The 19,007-nt window shown below is 33.9% G+C and overlaps 1 protein-coding gene across 5 annotated transcripts in view; it reads left to right on the top strand.

The window, feature by feature from the left end:
- Positions 1-8,252: 8,252 nt before the first annotated feature.
- Positions 8,253-19,007, top strand: part of Manea (mannosidase endo-alpha) — a 32,019-nt gene continuing 21,264 nt past the window's right edge. Inside the window, exons 1-2 of one of the 5 annotated variants that reach the window (XM_058575579.1) lie at positions 8,253-8,410; positions 13,221-13,438. In XM_058575579.1, coding sequence (XP_058431562.1) covers positions 13,411-13,438 — 28 coding nt within the window. In that variant the 5' untranslated portion in view covers positions 8,253-8,410; positions 13,221-13,410. Of the gene's footprint in view, positions 8,411-8,448; positions 8,640-12,856; positions 13,439-19,007 lie in introns of those variants that run through there. The other 4 variants (XM_046431200.2, XM_058575580.1, XM_046431208.2 and 1 more) reach the window with 4 other exon arrangements.

The following is a 19,007-nucleotide window of genomic DNA, read 5'->3' as shown; positions in this document are numbered from 1 at the left end:
AGATATAGTTTTATTGCTTAGCTAGCAAAGAAGAAACTCGGGGTTCTCCTCTCACAGAGGCTGTGATTCTTCCTGTGGGGTGGAATACAAGGCTTTTAAAAGAGGAATACAATGACTAGGGTAAAATATCATCAGTAAATATAATTAATTAGTGTCCATCAGGTATCAGTGTGAGACCTATCATATGCTCCAATTTCGAGGTTTGGAGTTTCTTTATTCTTGTGGGCAGTGAAAATCTTCCAGGCAGTGAAAGACATAATAGCTTAGCCTGGAACAGGAAAAATGTTAGCCTTGTTTCCCCCTCACTGTTAGGGAACAGGAGAGAGGAAAGAGGAAGAAAAGAAGAAAAAGAAAGTTAGTATTTTAATAAAGTTCCATCAGGAAGGTTATACTCAGAGTATAAAACGGACCCCCATTACAGATACAATTTATCAGATTCAGCCCAATTGTCCTTCAAGAAGATCCCACCAATTAATATACCCACTAATAAGTGAGAATGCCTATATTCCACATCCTTTCCCAGACTGAAAGTAATACCTGTTTTAATGTCATGATCTGTCCCCTTTCCAGGAGGCAAAATTGCTTTTATATTGAATGTCATTATTTTTTCTGGCCTTGATCCTCACATGTACCCAATAAAACACATTAGGGATCAAACAGGGTTTTATAAATCTTCTCTTTATCTACTAGATTTTCTTAGCATCTATAATGAATTGGCAGCATAAAAATCATTAATTCAGAAAATATTTAAATAAAATTTTGAATTAAAAATCCATACTCCTGAGTTTCAAAACTTTGTACTCAGAATTAAATGCCTGGGCACTTACCTATACAGGTTCAGCATAACACTTACCATTCCACAGGTGATGTTACTGACACTTACCCAAGAGTCCAGTTTCACTCTTCAGTCTATTTCTGCAACCACTCTACCTATTTTATGTTCTGAGAGTATCAGTTCCTAAACAATTTGAGTGAAAACATGGAGGTACCTGCCTTCCCATATTTTATAAACACAAAAGCAATATGCAGTAAGTGAGTCAAAGTCATCCTTTAAACAAATCTGATTCATGGAACCTTTTCAGGGAGAATTTAAAATTACATTTGCTTACTAAATGTCCCCAAATTCATCCTAGATATTTCTTTAATATTTTAAATTATAAAATATTTTAATATATTAATAGAAAATTATAAAATTCTTGTATTCAAAAGTCAATTAAAATTTAGTAATAATTGCTGAGATGTAAGAGGTTTTTTTTGTTTGTTTGTTTTGTTTTGTACTTTGGATACTTTATTACCACTTCTAAAACTTTTTATTCCTAATGATTTTTACTATTTGTATATTTACTAATATTTAGATATTGGCTTTATAACTAATGGTACTATAATTACTATTTTGATTATTGTGAGTATATTTTTTATTAATAATCTAAAACTTTAATAATGATTCATTTGTTCAGGTTACCCACCCTTGAGCATATTTTGATAATTTAAAAACTATTAATTCTGACCTAAATTTTCAAATGTGATGGCACTTAGTTATTCTTTGATGACTATTTACTTATTGGTACTGGGTATTGAACTCAGGGCACTCTCCAAATGAGCTACATCCCCACATCAACCTTTTTTTTTTTTTTGGTACCAGGTATTGAACCTGGTATTGTGGCTTAACCACTGAGCCACATCCCCAGCCCTTCTTATGTTGTATTTTGAAACAGTTCTCGATTAGTTGCTTAGGGCCTCACCAAATTGCAAGCCTTGCTTTGAACTTGGGATCCTCCTGTCTCAGGTCCCAGAGTCTATGGAATTACTGGCATGAATACTATATATTTCCCTAATTCACAAATTAGGTACAGTAAAGAGATCTGCCACAGTCTGGCTGGGCACAATTCAGGAGCCACTTGTCAAAAGAAACGAACTTTATTTTTAGTACACACACACCAAACCACACAGCTCCTCAGGAAAAACCTTCAGAGCCCAACTGCCACCACTGGCTTCCCACAAGCCTCTCAACCTCCCCCACTCCTCCTGCTCTTGAGGCTGATTGGCTGGGTCGAGTGGGCAGAGCCAAAAAAAGTCCCCCAATGAGCAGCTCCCTGGTCTGAAAGGGCGGGGAAACAGCCCAATGCATCACTGCAGAGGAGCCAATCAGTTGGCAGCTAGAAGTTTGCTGGGGCCGCTGTGAGCCAATCATCAGCTGGCAGCTGGAAGTTTGCTGGGGCCCCTTCAGCTGTGGCTCTCAACAGAGATCAACAATAAGCAATTACAAAATGGAAGGACTATAAAATACAGTATAATAAAATTCATGTGTCACAGTTTGTGAGTTAGTGTAGGATAGATTTACAATAGATTCCATGCTGACAGAATTCTGGTAGATCTTTGGCTCTGTGGCTGCATATGACAAAAGGATGAGAGCATTAGGGAGAAGAGTGTTGCTCTCAGAAGGTGGAAACTTTCCTGTTCTACTCAGGGGAATACTTGGAGTTACATTGTTTGAATGTCAAACTGTGTCAAGGGATGCTCTAGCCACACTTTCATAAAGCAAGATGTGACACAGAGAAAAACTTTAAATATTGAAGAAATTATAAATGTAATTGGGATGAAAAGAATAAAACAGTGTGTAATAGAACTGCCATGGTGAAAGCATATCAGACATAGACAATGCAGCATACTGTAATGAATAAATGCAACTTATTTATGGATTTATTTTTGTTCATTTGTTTTGTTGATACTAAGCATCCAGAAAAAGAAACAAACAAACAAAACACCTTTGGAACCTGAGTTTGGAAGAATGCTCTATTGTGTTTCACATTCTATCTTCCATTAAAGAAGAAAAAAGTGCTAGTATCTGCCGCAGTCTGGCTGGGCACAAAATCACGAGCCACTCAAGCAGGAACAAACTTTATTTTTTGAAACTGCCGCCAATGCCCCGTAAGCTCCCGGAAAGATTGCCGATCTACGCACGCGGTGTTCTCCAAGATCCCTGGAACCCAAGAGGAAGTTCCTCCTCTGGAATTCCCTCCTACCGCACTTCCCCAACCAATGGGAACTCTCCAGGAGTCCTGTAGCAGGCTGAGGTGGACAGCAGGAGTCCAATATCCATATGAATGCAAATCTTAACACAATCATATCATCTCAATGGCTTGCTGGCATCACCTTTCAACCAAAAATGCCATGCATCATATTACTTGGCTGTGGCTCTTAGCAACTATCCATTTCAAGGTAGCCAAGGAGGCTTAGAAATACAATGTAGGTTTAGGCAGCAAAATTATATCAATAAAAATATGGATTTTGAAGGAGACTGATAATAGGGTCAGAGTTGAAAAATTATTCTTGGTGAATCACAGTGTTAGAAAGAGTTCAGTGAAACCAAGAATATAGCAGTGCCCTAATCCATACTGTTGTGTGAGGTTGTGCTCCCAATTTTCCAGCCCCTTTGGGTTCCTCATTATTGCTATGACCTAATGTACTATACTTCACCCTCATGCTGCATCCAACTCTGTAATCTTTGGTGCTTTCTGTTTGTGCATAGGTTTGCCAGAGTCGGTTTCTATTATTTAACAAAAGGACTCTGATTAATGCAAAAGTAGATGATATGAATAAATAATTAACTTAAATAGTAAGGCCCACTGACATAGAGGGTAGAAAAAAATACTAAAAGTATAAACATTTGCCTATGTTTGAGAAATAAGGAAACACATTTCTAAGGGCAAAAGAAAAATACAAGGCTGCTGCTTTCTAGTAGCAAGATGAAAACATATCTCAAGAAGCCTGTGTAGTGGGAGCTATAATAATATTAAATGGTACTTAGGAGACAGCAAAGGTTGCTAGTTTGTTGTTAGAATTTGATGAGAAAAATTTGTAGCTTTCCCTGTAGAATCTTCCCATTTCAAATTATTATCTTTTGCATTCAGTGACTGATCACCTTTGATGCAACATATTTAAGATATCTATTTATTTAATAAAAATCAATTCATACACAGCTCTATTTACTTCTAAGAACTCCTTTATTAAATGAATGACATATTCCTCCAGTGCTATATTTTTAATTAAACACATAAATATGTGGTAACAGAAAAAAATCCTACAGAATTACAGTAAAAAGAAATCCCTTCTTAATCCCATTTTCCACAGATTATAAATCACAGTGCATGTATCCTTTCAGATATTTTATGTATAAGATGTATACATATGTAGACATAGATATTTTAAATGTATGCAAATGGACTTCTCTTTTAAGCATTAGCTTACAAAGTATTCACTCATCTTGAAGACTTTTCTAATCAGTACTTACATACCTTCCAAATCCTTAAACTGTGTTTACTCTAGAAACTATTTAACCAATTAAAAAAATGAGAAACAGAAAACTAGATTATAACAGAAAACTAGACTATAAAAGAAACTTGTCATTAATTATGGCTACCACATATTTGAAAAATGGCAAGATTGATCATGTAATATTACATATGTGAAAGTAACAACACAACATTGCTTTGTTATCTACCAGGGATGTTGAAGGAGAAAAAATACACACACACACATATAATCTATGCTAAAAACTATGTGGAATAGGGGCTGGGGTTGGGCTCAGTGGTAGAACGCTAGCCTCAAAAGTGTGGGACTCTGGATTTGATCCTCCACACCACATAAAAATAAATAAGTGAAATAAAGGTATTGTGTCCAACTACAACTAAAAAATAAATATTAAAAAACTATGTGATTGAAAACCAATATTGTAAACATTGTCTCTGTCAATGCCATGTCAACATTCCTGGACAACAACAGGGTATGAGCAGAACAGTCAAATTTAGAGGATAGGGCATTAGCTGCAATCCCAATTTAGTTTAGAAACAATACTGTGCAACATATCTGACTTTCTGAGAAGATAATGCAATGAGAATATACTTAGTCTATTTACACTGATAGTAATAATGGACACAGATTTTAAGTGAGTGGGCATGACTTAACATATTTATAAAGTGAAATAACCTTCCTCTCATTAAACATCAGAATATTCACTGAGTCCCCAAACGGTATTAAAATAGGAAAAAAAAATATTTTCTCAATATAACAGAGAAAACATTTCATCAAGTAAACAGTCACTTGTGGTTAAAAAAATTAAGTAAATAAAGCACTTAGAAACCAGAAATAAAATAATTAATAATCTTGATAAGGTAGCTAGCAAAACCCACAGATATCATTGTATTTCATGACAAAATTTAAACAGTAATGAAATCAAGTAAAAATAACAATACTATCAATATTTCCATTAAACACTATACTGAGGTAACGTTAATGAACAGGAGAAAATGAATAAGTGATTTTAAACGTGAAGAAGTAGGAAAAATTCTCATTTACAAATGATAGAAATGTCTATATAGACTCTAGAGATGTAATAAAAATAAAGCAAAAAAATTCATCACAGCTTTTTGATATGAGACCAATGTGTAAAACTTGGTGCTCTTTTAATAGAATATCATAGCCAATTAGAAAATGTAATTTTTTTGTGGTTCTGGGGATTGAATCCAGGGCCCTGCACATGCTAGGAACGTACTCTACCTATGCTCTCTAGAAAATGCAATTTAAAGAACGCTCTTCAATTTTAGCAATAAAAAGGTCACTATATAATGATAAATATTCAAATTTTAATAAAAGGGATTACAAAGAGTTATAGAACATAAAAGACCTGAATATAAATCAACAAATATAAATATTCATGAATAAGAAGATATTTTTCTAAATTAATTTATAAATTCAAATTTTGAATTAATCAAAAAAGTCAAATAGAAACCCAAATAGGTGTCCTGCTGCAGTTACAGGAAAGTGATTTTCAATTTGCCTGTACTTCAAGCATACATGGAGCTAAAGCAGGAGGATCTCAAGTTTGAGGCCAGCCTCTATATCTTAATGAGACCTTGTGCCTCAATGGTAGACCTGCCCTAGGTTCAATGCCCCCTACCATGCAAGCATGCATTAGTGTGTGTGCATGTGTACATGTGCATGTCCACATGCACACACACACACACACACATACACACACAAACACAGACTTTTAATACATCCTGGCTGGCCATAATAAAATTTATATGAGAAGAGAAGATTGAAGCCTAGCTAAAGTAAAATTGTTTAACATATTTTCATTAGTGCATTAAAATTATACATAACAGTGGGATTCATTATACCACATTTATACAAGCAGACAATTTGCTCAATCACATTCCCCCACTATCTCTGATTTCCCTCTCTTCTTTTCTCCTCTAATATTGGCTACTCTACTGATCTCCCTTCTATTAGTATTATTTTTAATTATTGTTTTGCAATTATATATGAAGGTGGAATTCATTATGATGTATTTGTATACATGGACACAGTATAATTTTGTTGATTTTCTTCCCAGTTTTTCCCCATACCCCCTCCTCCTCCTTCCCTTTTGATCCCTTTCCTCTACTTGATTGTAACTGGATATGAATGAAATCTCTGTGCAATTTTGATCTGCTAAGGATGTTGAACAAATGTTTCACGTATTTGTTGGAAATTTGTATTTCTTTTTTGAAAAATGTCTGCTTAGATCACTTTCTCATTTATTGATTGGATTTTTCTTTTAGTTTATTATAGGCAATATCCCTTGTTGAAAGGGTAGCTGGATAATATTTTCTCCCATTTCATAGGCTCTTACTTCATGCTTTCACTTCCTTTGCTCTGCAGAAGCTTTTTAATTAATTCCATCCCACTTATTGATTCTTGGGTTATATTCCTTGAGCTTAAAGAATCTTATTAAGAAAGTCAGTGCCTATGCCAATAAGTTAGAGTGCTGACCCTATGTTTTCTTTTAGTACTTGCAGGAATTCTGGTCTAATCCCTAGGTCCTTAATCCACTCTGAGTTTCATTTTGTTCAGGGTGAGAGAGAGGGGTCTAGTTTCATTCATATATGTATGTGTGTGTGTGTGTGTGTGTATCTCCAGTTTTCTAACACCATTTGTTAAAAATGCTATCTTTTCTCTAGTGTGTTTTTGGTACTTTTATCAAGTTATCAGATGGCAGTGTCTGTGTAGATCTGTTTTTGTATCTTCCCAGAAAATTTATTACCTGTAGAATACAAAAAGATCAATACCTTCAATAGGAAGGGAGAAAATGCAAATTAAAAGAAATGCAATTAGATGCTATTTTCAGGTGAAAAATTAAGGTTAACAATAGCAGATGCTATGGATAAGGATGCACCAAAGTAGCTGATGTGAAACATATTTGTATATTGATGAATTTCAAAATCTGAATGTGCAGTGAGACAAAAAAGGTTACAAGTGGGAAGGATGGAGTGTTTCAGTAACATAAAATGCAAAACCAGGAAAATTATTTTTTATGGAATTACATGTATATAACTACTTTATTAAAGAAATGGAATGACAAGTACAAAATTCAGCATAATGGTGATGTGAAGCCTAAGTATGTTTTCTGAGAAGACTACTTAGAAGGCTTCAAAACTACAGGTATTTTTTAATTTCTTAAGCTCTGTAGTGGGTTATGTAAAAAAAAAATTCTTCTTTAAAATGTGCAATTATATGATACACTCATTTATGTATGCTTCACAATTATAGTTGTTTTTTAAAAAGCCAGTGAGTTTTAAGGAGATCCCTTAGAAAAGTTTTCATATCATAGTTACAATCTGTGAGTTAAAATTACCTGGTTACTATGTAACCAAAACAAAACATTGAATTCTCTTGGCTTTTGAGGCTGATGCAAGATGGAAACCCTCTGCTGTAACATTTATTTCAAAAATTTCTGTTCTTTATATTGCCTTATTTTCAACTGATTTCACTACAAATGTGATTTTAGATAATTGATTTGCAAATTAAAAAATGTCATTTTTATCTGTCTACTTTGGCTTTCAAGTAAAGAGCAATTAAAAAAAAAAAGGTAAAACCGTTTCTCAAGTTAAAACTTTGAAAACAAGCAGTATACTCGAGTTAAAAGCAACCTCTGAATGCCTCATATTGGAAAACAAAAATCCAAACTAAAACGACAACAACAAAAAGTCAAAGCAGCTCTCCGAGCTGAGCCATAGAAGACAACTTCTATTGCCATCTCTACTTTCTGAAACTAGCTGGGATCTCAGCCTCACTCAACTTCAACCCTTTCCTTTACTTGCAGGGGTAGCCCTTTAAAACACAGGAGCCTCTTTTTATCTAGGCCCCTCCCGCCGACGGACTCCAGACTCTCACTGGGAGAACTGAACCCCGCCCACCCTTGTGCGCCCCGCCCCGCCGGCCCAGCCCGCAGGGCTCCCGGAACTCCCTGCGCCAGCCTTTTGGGCAGAGGTACAGGCTGCGCTAGGGCGAGGAAGCTGTCAGCTTTCTCAGTCTTGTGGACTACCGGTTTTTCGGCTAAGTCCCCACTGGTGGGCGAACCTAGACCTTGGTGAGTAGCTGCAAGAGTTCCGGACCCAGTGACGCGGCTGCGGCGGGCTCGGGGTCCACTGTGGGCGCCTGCGCGCGCACACACGGCAGCCAATCTGCTCGCGGCTTTCCTGCCAAAGCCCTTTGACCCCGCGTCCCTTGGCCGGCAGCGGGAGGCTCTGAGTGTTGAGCCTGGGCCCTAGGCCACCTAAGGTCCGTCCTGTCACTCTCACCCCCAGATTCTTGTTTAGGTTAGTTACTTTCATTGCTTTGAATCCTGTTTGATCTGGACCCCACCTGCTTCCTCTCCAGTCTTTTCGCAGGGGAATCCTTCTGTCGCCTTGGTTTTCTCTTCTCTTCCCAGAAAGTTGGAAATTTCGGTTTAGGTGGAACTTTTCTCAGTCCCTTGCCATTATAACTCTCATACCGCATCTTGGCCTTGAAGCGACTGAGAGGACAAGCCTCAAGTCCTAAAGTCCTGGGGTTCAGCAGGAAGGTCGCCCTACTGTCTCCTGGTGCCCTTGGGCATCGGGAGAGGCAAGCAGGATGGGGAGGCCACCGTGCAGATTCCCCCGCCCCCCCAGGTCTATTAAAGTGTTTGGCGCTGCCATTGTAGACTTTATCCTTTGCTAAGACTCAGAGACCAACTGTGGAGCATGAATACCTTTGTTTTTCTATTCAGTGAAGAGAACTTGAAATATAGGCACTTCTATCAGTTTGTTTCGTTTTATTGTTACGAAACCCTACAGATAACCGTTAAGGGAACCTGGAAAGGCGCAAAAAAAAAAAAAAAAAAAAAAAAACAAGTGCAAGGGAAAGACTATTTATTAGATGAGAATGGGATGAGGGGTTGTTTACATTGAAGGGTGTAGGCAATAGGCTGAAAGAAAAATACGAAACAAAATCAAGGTATTGCAAGTTGTTTGCAAATCACTTTCATGACAGTCAAGTTGGTTACTCCACTCTCATTGTGGTGTATGTAAATCTGACAAAAAAACTGGCGTTGCTGTAAATTTTGTGGATTTTCAGACTCTATGCTTAACACATTTGCAAAGCTGCCTCTCTTATTCATGTGAGTAAATAGTGTATGCTCAGAATAAATAAAAATACACTGTCTTCATATTGTGTGCTACAGTTCATGAAGCAGGTAACAGTCATTGTTTCTTAAAACCGTAATTTTAATTGAACACATGACTATGTTTTTCATCCATGTCTTAAAAAGTGATATATTCTCTAAACTTGATATCTGTAATACCTTGTAGAAAGGCAAAATAGTATGGGAGCAAGAGCTTAACTACTAGGTCAGAACTTGCTCTTCTTGATCTGGTAAATTGCTTACTCTGAAGCAGATTGCTTAGCCATAGACTATCCTAGACCATAGACTTTGAAAAAGTTAGTAGTGTTAAAATGAAGTTCTAATTCACAGATTGGAAGGATGAGATTATGCATAACTGAATTTCTGTTGACCAAAAGGTATGAATGTTTACAGTAGAACTGATCTGAGCAAGGAAGCCTTAGTACAGAAACTGATTCTGAGAGTTCCAGATGTGTCTTATTAGTTGTATTTATCTCCAAGGATTTCCTACAGAATAACATTAGAAGCAAATAATAGCAGGAAAAAACATCCCTCCACCAAGAGAAAGCATGAAGAGTTTGTATAAATTAATTGATAACAATAACTAAAAGAGACTTTGGCCTTTCTGAGTTATGTGATTATTAGCAAATATTTTTAAAATGATGATAGTATAGTGCTTCAAGATCTGATTTCTTAGCTGTGTGAATGTGGGACCTCCAAGTAAACTAACATTTTAAGAGACTGAAAGCATAACAAAAACATTATGTATAACTTTAGAATAATGTAAATTGTCCTTTCATGAGAACACATTATCAGTAGCCAATACCTGCTTTGAGAACCTGTGCATCTGCAATTAACTTGTTTTTTTTTTTATTCTCAAATAACGTCTGAAACTTATTTTTTTGGTTGAAATTGAGTAAGTAGTTCTCCTTTCCTGCAAGATATTTTAGGTATCTCAAGGGTCACTGTAGTGTTACAATTTTGAAGGTGAAAATTTTTTTGAAAATGGGTTTATACGATTATTGAATCTTTATAATTCTTCTTGTATAGTATGTTCAATATAGACTATAAACATATGAAATGTATATGTAATCAGTAGAATCTGAACACATACATACCAATGTCAAAAGCAAGAGGTCCAGAAATTAAATAAGCTGAAAAACTAATGATTACTGACTGTATAAGATATGTTGGTCTCTACTGGAGTGTAAAGGTAAAGACTCCATTTCTTGTGGATATGACTTGTATGTAAATAACATGTTGTAATACATAATCTAAGAATTGCCAATTTGAGAAGTGGATAATGCTAAAACAATAGACTATTTCACTCTGGAATTCAGAATTATCAAAAAGGCTGCATTGTATCTTTGGAAATACTCATATTGCTGTTTTTTAAGTCAGACATTATTCTAGGAAGGTTGTTAAACCATTTATTGCTGATCCTCACAAAAATCTTATGGTTGAGATAACTCATAGTGGAGACGAGAGGTACAGAAAGATCAGGTTATTTGTATAGATCAAACCAAATAGATTGCACAATTGGAATTTGAAGTCATACATTGCAACTGCAGAGCTGAAACTTTAATCACAATATCTGGTGCTTTTATTTAGGTTGAGATGACTTATTCTCAATTGAAATATGGAGGTTGGGTTACAGCCAGTAGGTCATCTCTAAAGATTGATCTGGTACATTATCTGTAATGATATGGATTTTAAACATTTTAAGTGAATGAATTAAGTTATGCATAAAGAGAAAGGGACCAGCTTCAGAAATTATATTTATAGTCAAGAGAAAGAAAAAAGAAGACAGCCTCCATAGTTCAAATTTTATACTCTGTTTCATGGGTGAATCTAGGAGATGAACCTGAAAAATGTAAAAAAAGTTTCAGTATTATTTGTGACTTTCCATTCAGCTGAAGTCAACATTCCAAAAATAAATTTCAATAGTAATTTGGTTATTTCTTTCATTCTCTGTGCCTTCTCAATATTCACTGCCATCAATTATTTTTTTTCTTTTTTCCTGTTTCTATTTTCTTTTTTTAAATTGATTTTAAAAAAATAAATGACAGCGGAATGCATTACAATTCTTATTATACGTATACAGCACAATTTTTCATATCTCTGATTGTATATAAAGTATGTTGGCACCAATTTGTGTCTTCATACATGTACTTTGGATAATGATGTCTATCACATAATTCTTTATATAATAAAACTATTATAATTGTAGTCAACATATGAAAATATTGCTGTTTTCTCACCTAGAGGTAACTATCACGTTTTAAGTATATTCCCTGCCTCTATGTATATGGTTAATATAGTTGAAATCTTTCAACAAAAATGTTTTTCTGACTCATGTCTTGTCAGAATGCTCACTTTTTAAGCACAAAAAGGTTTTATTGTTATCTCAATAACTTGGAAATGTCAGGACAAGTTTCAGAGGCAGACCAAAATGATTATCTTGTTCCATTGTTCCTAGTCAGTGAACAGGCTCCCCATGTTCCACACATGGAGTTTTCAGTTCCTGGAGTTATGGAGTGCAGAACTTGAAGGACTGTAGGAATTGTCCCTTCTCAGAAATGAACAGATACTATGTTAATAGCTTGAGCCCTCTCATTTGCTGGTGGTATGCTCTTCATCTTTTTATTTTTGAATTACTATAGTCTTATAGAAAAAAATGCACATTCAACCATTTCCACATATCTTGCATATTACCCAATGATAATTTTTACATTTGTATATACTTATATATTATATTACATGTGAATAAAGTTGTCTCTCAATATCTACATGGAATTAGTTCTGTGTTTTCCCTTGGTTACCAAAATTCATGAATGCTCAAATTTCTTATATCAACTTTTGATTTTTTCTTTACTGTCATTTAAAAAAAAATGTTTGAGTCTATTTCATTTCCAAACATCATTTTAAGTGTATAATTATTTCCTCCTTGTAATATTGTAATTTCAGTTAAAAATGATTTATTTTAAATCCAGTTTATGGTTCAACTTTAATGTACAGCATACATATTTCCTTTTATTATGTTTTTTAAATTCTATGTTTAAAATTAGAAAACCTTAGTTCCAATACACAGAAAAGTCCCTTTCTTTACTCAATATTCATAAAATCTGTTAAAATGATGAAAAATTTATTTTCTTAAATGAAATTCCTGAAAGGTTTATTTAACAGAATATAATTTGCATGCTAATGGTGATATTTCCAGATCAGTACTGCCACTTAGTTTATGTATATATTGATTATTTACTAATACTTGATAACATAATATTGCATTTTCTTAATTTTATTCTAATCACTATGGATTTAGTTTTCATTTTGAATACATTAGAAAATATTATTGATACCTCTTACTAATTTTCTTTTTTCAATAAATTACAGCAAAGCATTTGTTATCTTGGACTTTAAAGTATGTCATCATGGCAAAATTTCGGAGAAGGACTTGCATCATTTTGTCACTTTTTATTCTATTTATTTTCTCTCTGATGATGGGTTTAAAATTGCTGAGACCAAATTCAGCTACTTTTGGAGCTCCTTTTGGACTTGACCTTCTTCCAGAACTTCATCAACAAACTATTCATTTGGGGAAAAAAACTGATTTTCAAAAGAGTGACAGAATCAACAGTGAAACAAATACCAAGAATTTAAAAAGTGTTGAAATCACTATGAAACCTTCCAAAACTTCTGAACTTAACCTGGAAGAACTGCCACCTCTGAATTATTTTTTGCATGTATTTTATTACAGTTGGTATGGAAACCCACAATTTGATGGTAAATATATACATTGGAATCATCTAGTCTTGGAGCATTGGGACCCTAGAATAGCCAAGAATTATCCACAGGGGAGACACAGTCCTCCAGATGACATTGGCTCCAGCTTTTATCCTGAGTTGGGAAGTTACAGCTCTCGGGATCCTACTGTCATAGAAACTCACATGAGACAGATGCGTTCAGCTTCCATTGGTAATTAATTTATTTTACTTATGTGTTTATGTATATAAGCAAATTTTGGTGGAAGATTAAATTACTGAGTTGGTCTCCCCAGCGTTATTAATTATATTGTTAAACTCATACCTACAAATTAAACTATATATGTATTATTAAAAATCCAGGTAGCCACCTTTTTACTTTTAAAATTTTTTAAAAATTTTTAGTTATAGATGAACATAGTACCTTTATTTTATAATTATTTTATTTATTTATGTGGTGCTGAGGATCAAACCCAGTGCCCCCAAAATGCGAAGCAAGCCCTCTAACACTAGCACGACCCCAGAACAGTAACCACCTTTTAACACTGCCTTTAATGTATGTTGTTTAATTTCTAAATTTTGGGGTATTTCTGTATATATTGTTTTTATTGATTTCTTAGTAAAAATAAAATATTAAATAATAATTTAATATATATTATATATTAAATTTAGTTATAAATTAATACATAATATGTAAAATAATTTAGTTCTCTTTCTCAATTGTATTATTTGTGCTTTACATAAAATACAATGATTAATTATGTTTCTTAAAGGTATGCATGCACCTGTATAAATATCAGTCAAGTGGTAAGGTACTTCTGTAGTCCGGAAAGTTTCATCGTGATTGCCTTATTTACCCACCATGATCCCCGGACCCTGTGCATCTGATTTGTATCACTGTCAAGTAGTTCTGAATGTTCTATTACTTCGTGAAAATAGAACCATCCATCATTTGTGTGTCTTATTTCACTTACCACAATATTTTCAAATGCACCTATGTTAACATAGCATATATCTACAGTTTAGTCTTTTTATTGCTGTATAATATTTAATTATATAATTATAGAAATTTTTCTTCTATACTCACCTGTTAAAAGACATATGTGTTGTTTCACATGTAGCATATTATTTGACTTTGTGTTTCTATTTATTTAAACTACTTTCATAGTCTTTTTAAAATTTTTTGTGTTTATTTTGTTTATATATCGTACAATGAAATGGCTTTTAAATATTCTATTTTGTTATTTTTCATTTGTTCTAATCATCTTTGTTCCTTTCTTTTTCTTCTCTTACATTTTTAAGTATATTGTATATTCTCTGGCCTAGTACAATATATTTATTCATTTTATTTATTTTGTATGCTCTAATGTTCAAAATATGCACCTTGAACTTAACTGATGTTAAGTCATTGGTTGATCTTACTGTTCTTAGAAATCTCCATCAGCTTTCACTTCCCTTTCCTCCTTGTATTACAGTTATACTTATTTATTTAGATAGTTCTATTTTCTAAATAGTCAGTTTTATTTAAAAAATAATTTGGTGTCTGAAAATTCTTCAGTTTTATTTTATAACCTTTGTAAACTTTTCAGTTTCAGTTCTATCTCATTAGTGCTCTTAGTAGAAGGAACACAAGAAAAAAAATGGTTGTTCTCTACATGAAGGCATGAACTCACTAATGAGTTGATAAGTATATAGAAAAATGCAAGTTTCTTTCATGAGCAAAACAATGTAGAATTCTGTGAGTCTACACTAAACATGTAAGATGATGATTATTTTTTCCTATGGAGTGACTTTTTTCAGTTACTTATGATATCTTATTTTTTAGAATAAACTTACAACTCTAATTTCTATATTCTGTTCATATTATGCCATAAACAGATATGGTAAAGCCTATTTAGACTATATTAGCTTCTGTGTGGTATATGTATCTGTCTTTATTTCCAGATTTATATTAGAGGGAAAAACTTTCTCAAAAGACTTTTCCCTTATTACCAAAAACAAACAAACAAACAAACAAACCAGTAGCAGATCCAAGTCTTCTTTGTAATTTTAAGACTACACTGTTGTTTAAAAAGCTGAGTTTGGCAGAGAAAATGGTTATTGTTCAAAGTGTTAATTCTTTTATACAGATTGAACTGTATACAATGATTTTTTCCCCTCAATTATAAATGTAGCTGTTATATTTTATACATTTATACTATAAAACATGTCTATATTTTATAAGATAAATAAATATGAATATTACTTAGTTTATAGCTAATATATAAGTATCGTAGTATGATTGTGGTTAGAAAAAATATTTTTATTTCATGTTTGGCTTTATGTCTTTATGTTTATAAAACTTTTTATTCCTCATTATTTTACTACCAAATTATATATGATACGAATTATTTCTAAACATCGACAATAGTATAATTATTGTTATTTTAAATATTGGTAGTTTTACTACTGATGCAAATATTTTACTTTTTGTTGGATTCTTTTACTGTATCAAATCTTTTAGTTAAAGCATAATGCATCATATTGTCTGTTATACTGATACCAAAAAATTATAGAAGTACCCAATGGATAGCTTTATTTTTTAAACAATTTTAGAAATATTCAGGAGTCAAAATAAGAGCTCTTAGTAGAAAAACATTCTAATCCCTAGAGTCTGTAGATATGCTATTTTATGTGGCAAAAGAAAAATTAGAATTACTGTTGCAAAGATTTCTATAATCCATTGACTGAGATTATCTCAGATTATTTATATTATATTAATTATGGGTCCTTACAAGGAAGAGGGAAAAGGAAATGTCCAAGGTATGTGATGTGCAAACGACTCAACCCACTGTTGCTGTCATTGAAGATGGCAAAAGGAGTTCATGAGCAAAAGAATGTGGTGGCTTCTATAACTTCAGTGACCCATAATTAGATTTTTCCCTAAACCCTACAGAAATAAATGTAGTCTAGTCCAACATCTTTATTTTAGCCATTTGAGACCAGTTGCAAATATCTGATCTATAAAACTTTTAAGATAATACATTTATATTGTTTAAAACAAGTAAATTGTAATATTGAGGGTTTTGTTGTTGTTGTTGCTGTTTTTGTTTTTCCTGATACTAGGGACTGAACCCGGACCCTCATATATGCTAGTCAAGTACTCTACCACTAAACTATAACACCAGTTCATAAATTTGTGATAATATGGCAATCGAAATTTATATGTAGCCAACAATTCATTCTGTATCTTTAAAATTATCTTTCCTTTCTTTCAGTTTAGCACTATTTAGAGTGTTAGAGTCTTGGCACATAAAGAAGTAGGGAGACACAGTGGCGGACACATACCTGTAATGCCAAATATTTTGGAGGCTAATGCAGGAGGATCACAAGTTCAAGCTCAGCCCTGGCAATTTAGCAAGACTCTTCTCAAAATAAAATTTAAAGAAAGGGCTGGGGATATAGCAGTGGTAGGGAACCCCTGGGTTCAATCCACAACACTGTGGGGGGAGAAAATGATAAAGAAAATTACTGTGTTACAGTCTTTAGTCTCTTAGACTTCAACATTGATGCTTCAAAAATACTAAATGAAATCAATAATAGAATATTTTCTGAAAGCAGAAAATATTGTATTATTAAGTTTATAATTCTCATTTTTTCATCTTATTTGCAAGTTTCTGCAAAAAAAGTAGGAGAAAAAGAAGTTATACTAAGATGAATTAAATTTTTAGAGTTTAAATGTACCTAATAGCAGCTAACATGATGCTCTGAATATTCCCTTTAGAGCAACTGTTTGTAATATAAATTTAAATTTATGTCCACTATTGTATAGTAGTGATATCCATATAGCTTTCATATTGCTGTAAATGTTATATATATATAACATTGATGGACACATAGGTTGATATGTCCCGCCCACGTCCTGCGAGGCTGTTGGAAATGGAGTTCCTCTTAGTATACTGGGCTGGCTGAGGAATAAAAGCTAAGAGAAAGCAGCAGAAAAACCATAGGGGACAAAAAGTAATTTTAAAAAGTAGGGGTGGAGCTAGCTGATCTTAGGGATGGAGCTTCCACATAAAAAGAGGCAAGATGGAGTCCACCCTTGCTTTATTTATATCGGGTAACATCAAAGGTTTTCCAAGGCAATGAATTGCACCCAACTCCAGAGCAACAAGAGTGGAGATAGGTGCTATGTGCCTTGGGCAATCTAATGCACATGGGAGAACAGGGATAGTTCCTAAGGGAAAAACCTAAGTCTCCATGGCTCTATACTGAGCGAAGACCCTCAATAATTCATGGTTGCTCCTTGCAGATTTCATCTTTGGCTTTTTTTGTGCTGCAATAAATATGCAACTGTAGATGTCCCTTCATACTTCACTTCCTTTGGGTATATACTCAATATGGGATTGCTGGATCATATGGTATTTCTATTTCTAGTGATTTGATGAAATCCCATATGATTTTCCATAATGATCGTACTAATTTACATTTGTACTAACGGTATATAAGAATTCCCTTTTCTTCATATCTAGATCATCATTTGTTATGTTTTGTCTTTTCTGTAATATTGTGACTGGGGTAAGTTCATATCTACCTCAATGTGTTTTTTTGTTTGTTTTGCAGGGGGTGGGGGTACTGGGGATTGAGCTCAGAGGCACTTGACCACTGAGCCATATCCCTAGCTCTATTTTGTATTTTATTTAGACACAAGGTCTCACTGAGTTGCTTAGGGTTTTGCTTTTGCTGAGGCTGGCTTGAACTCTCAATCCTCCTGCCTCCTCAGCCTCCATAGTTGCTGGGATTACAGGTGTGCACCACCATGCCCAGTTTCAATGTGCTTTTGATTTGCACTTTTTTTAATGTTAACTGATGCTAAACATTTCATGTTTGTTGGTCATATGTGTAGCCTATTTTCAGAAATATCTTTGTAGTCCATTGGCTTCTTATTGTTATTAGTGTTACTATTATTTCTTTTGAGATGTTTGAATTCTTTATATGTTCTGGAAACTAATTCTTTATCAGGGCAAAACTTTTTAAATACATTCTGCACTGCTCCTCATTCTGTGATTGTTTCTTTTGATGTACAGGAATCTTTTATTTTGGTGTAATTCCATTTGTCAATTTTTTGCATCTGCATCCTCTGCTATTGGGGTCATATTGAAAATATCTGTTCCCAGACCAATGTCCTGAAGTATGTGCCCTATATTTTCTTTGAGTAGATTCATGGGTTTGATCTTATATTTAAGTCTTTGGTTCATTTTAGTTAATATTTTTTCCTGTGGTGACAGATAAAAGTCTGGTTTCTTCTGCATGTGAATATCTAGTTTTCCCAGTATCATTTATTTATCATTTGTTAAATGGTTTTATATAGTGAATTTTCTATCTTCATCTAAAATTCATTGTAAAAATTTGAATGCATTTCTGGATTCTCTATTCTATTCCATTAGTCTGTGTCTATTTTTATCCAATATCATGCTGTTCTGTTTACCATCATTTTGTAGTTTATTTTGAAGTCAGTCCATGTAATATCTCCAAATCACTCCTATCCCCCACTAGAATAGCTGTGCTGTTCAAGGTCTTTTGTGCTATACACAAATATCATTTTTTTGAAAGGAATGTACCTGGTATTTTGATAGAAATTGCATTTAATTTGTGGACTTTTCTGGTTAGTATGACCACTTTAATAATATTGATTTTTCCAGCATGTAAACACAGGACGTCCTCTTTAATATCAGCGGTGTTTTCTAATTTCCACTATATAGATTGTTTATTTTCTTGGTTAAGTTTTTTCCCATGTGTATTTA

The sequence above is a fragment of the Marmota monax genome, unplaced genomic scaffold, assembly GCF_021218885.2.
Source record: "Marmota monax isolate L192 unplaced genomic scaffold, Marmota_monax_Labrador192_F-V1.1 WCK01_AAM20220418_F8-fsc00013, whole genome shotgun sequence".
Classification (NCBI taxonomy): domain Eukaryota; kingdom Metazoa; phylum Chordata; class Mammalia; order Rodentia; family Sciuridae; genus Marmota; species Marmota monax.
Note: the sequence above shows the minus strand (reverse complement) of the source record. Positions and strands in the feature narration are given on the sequence as shown.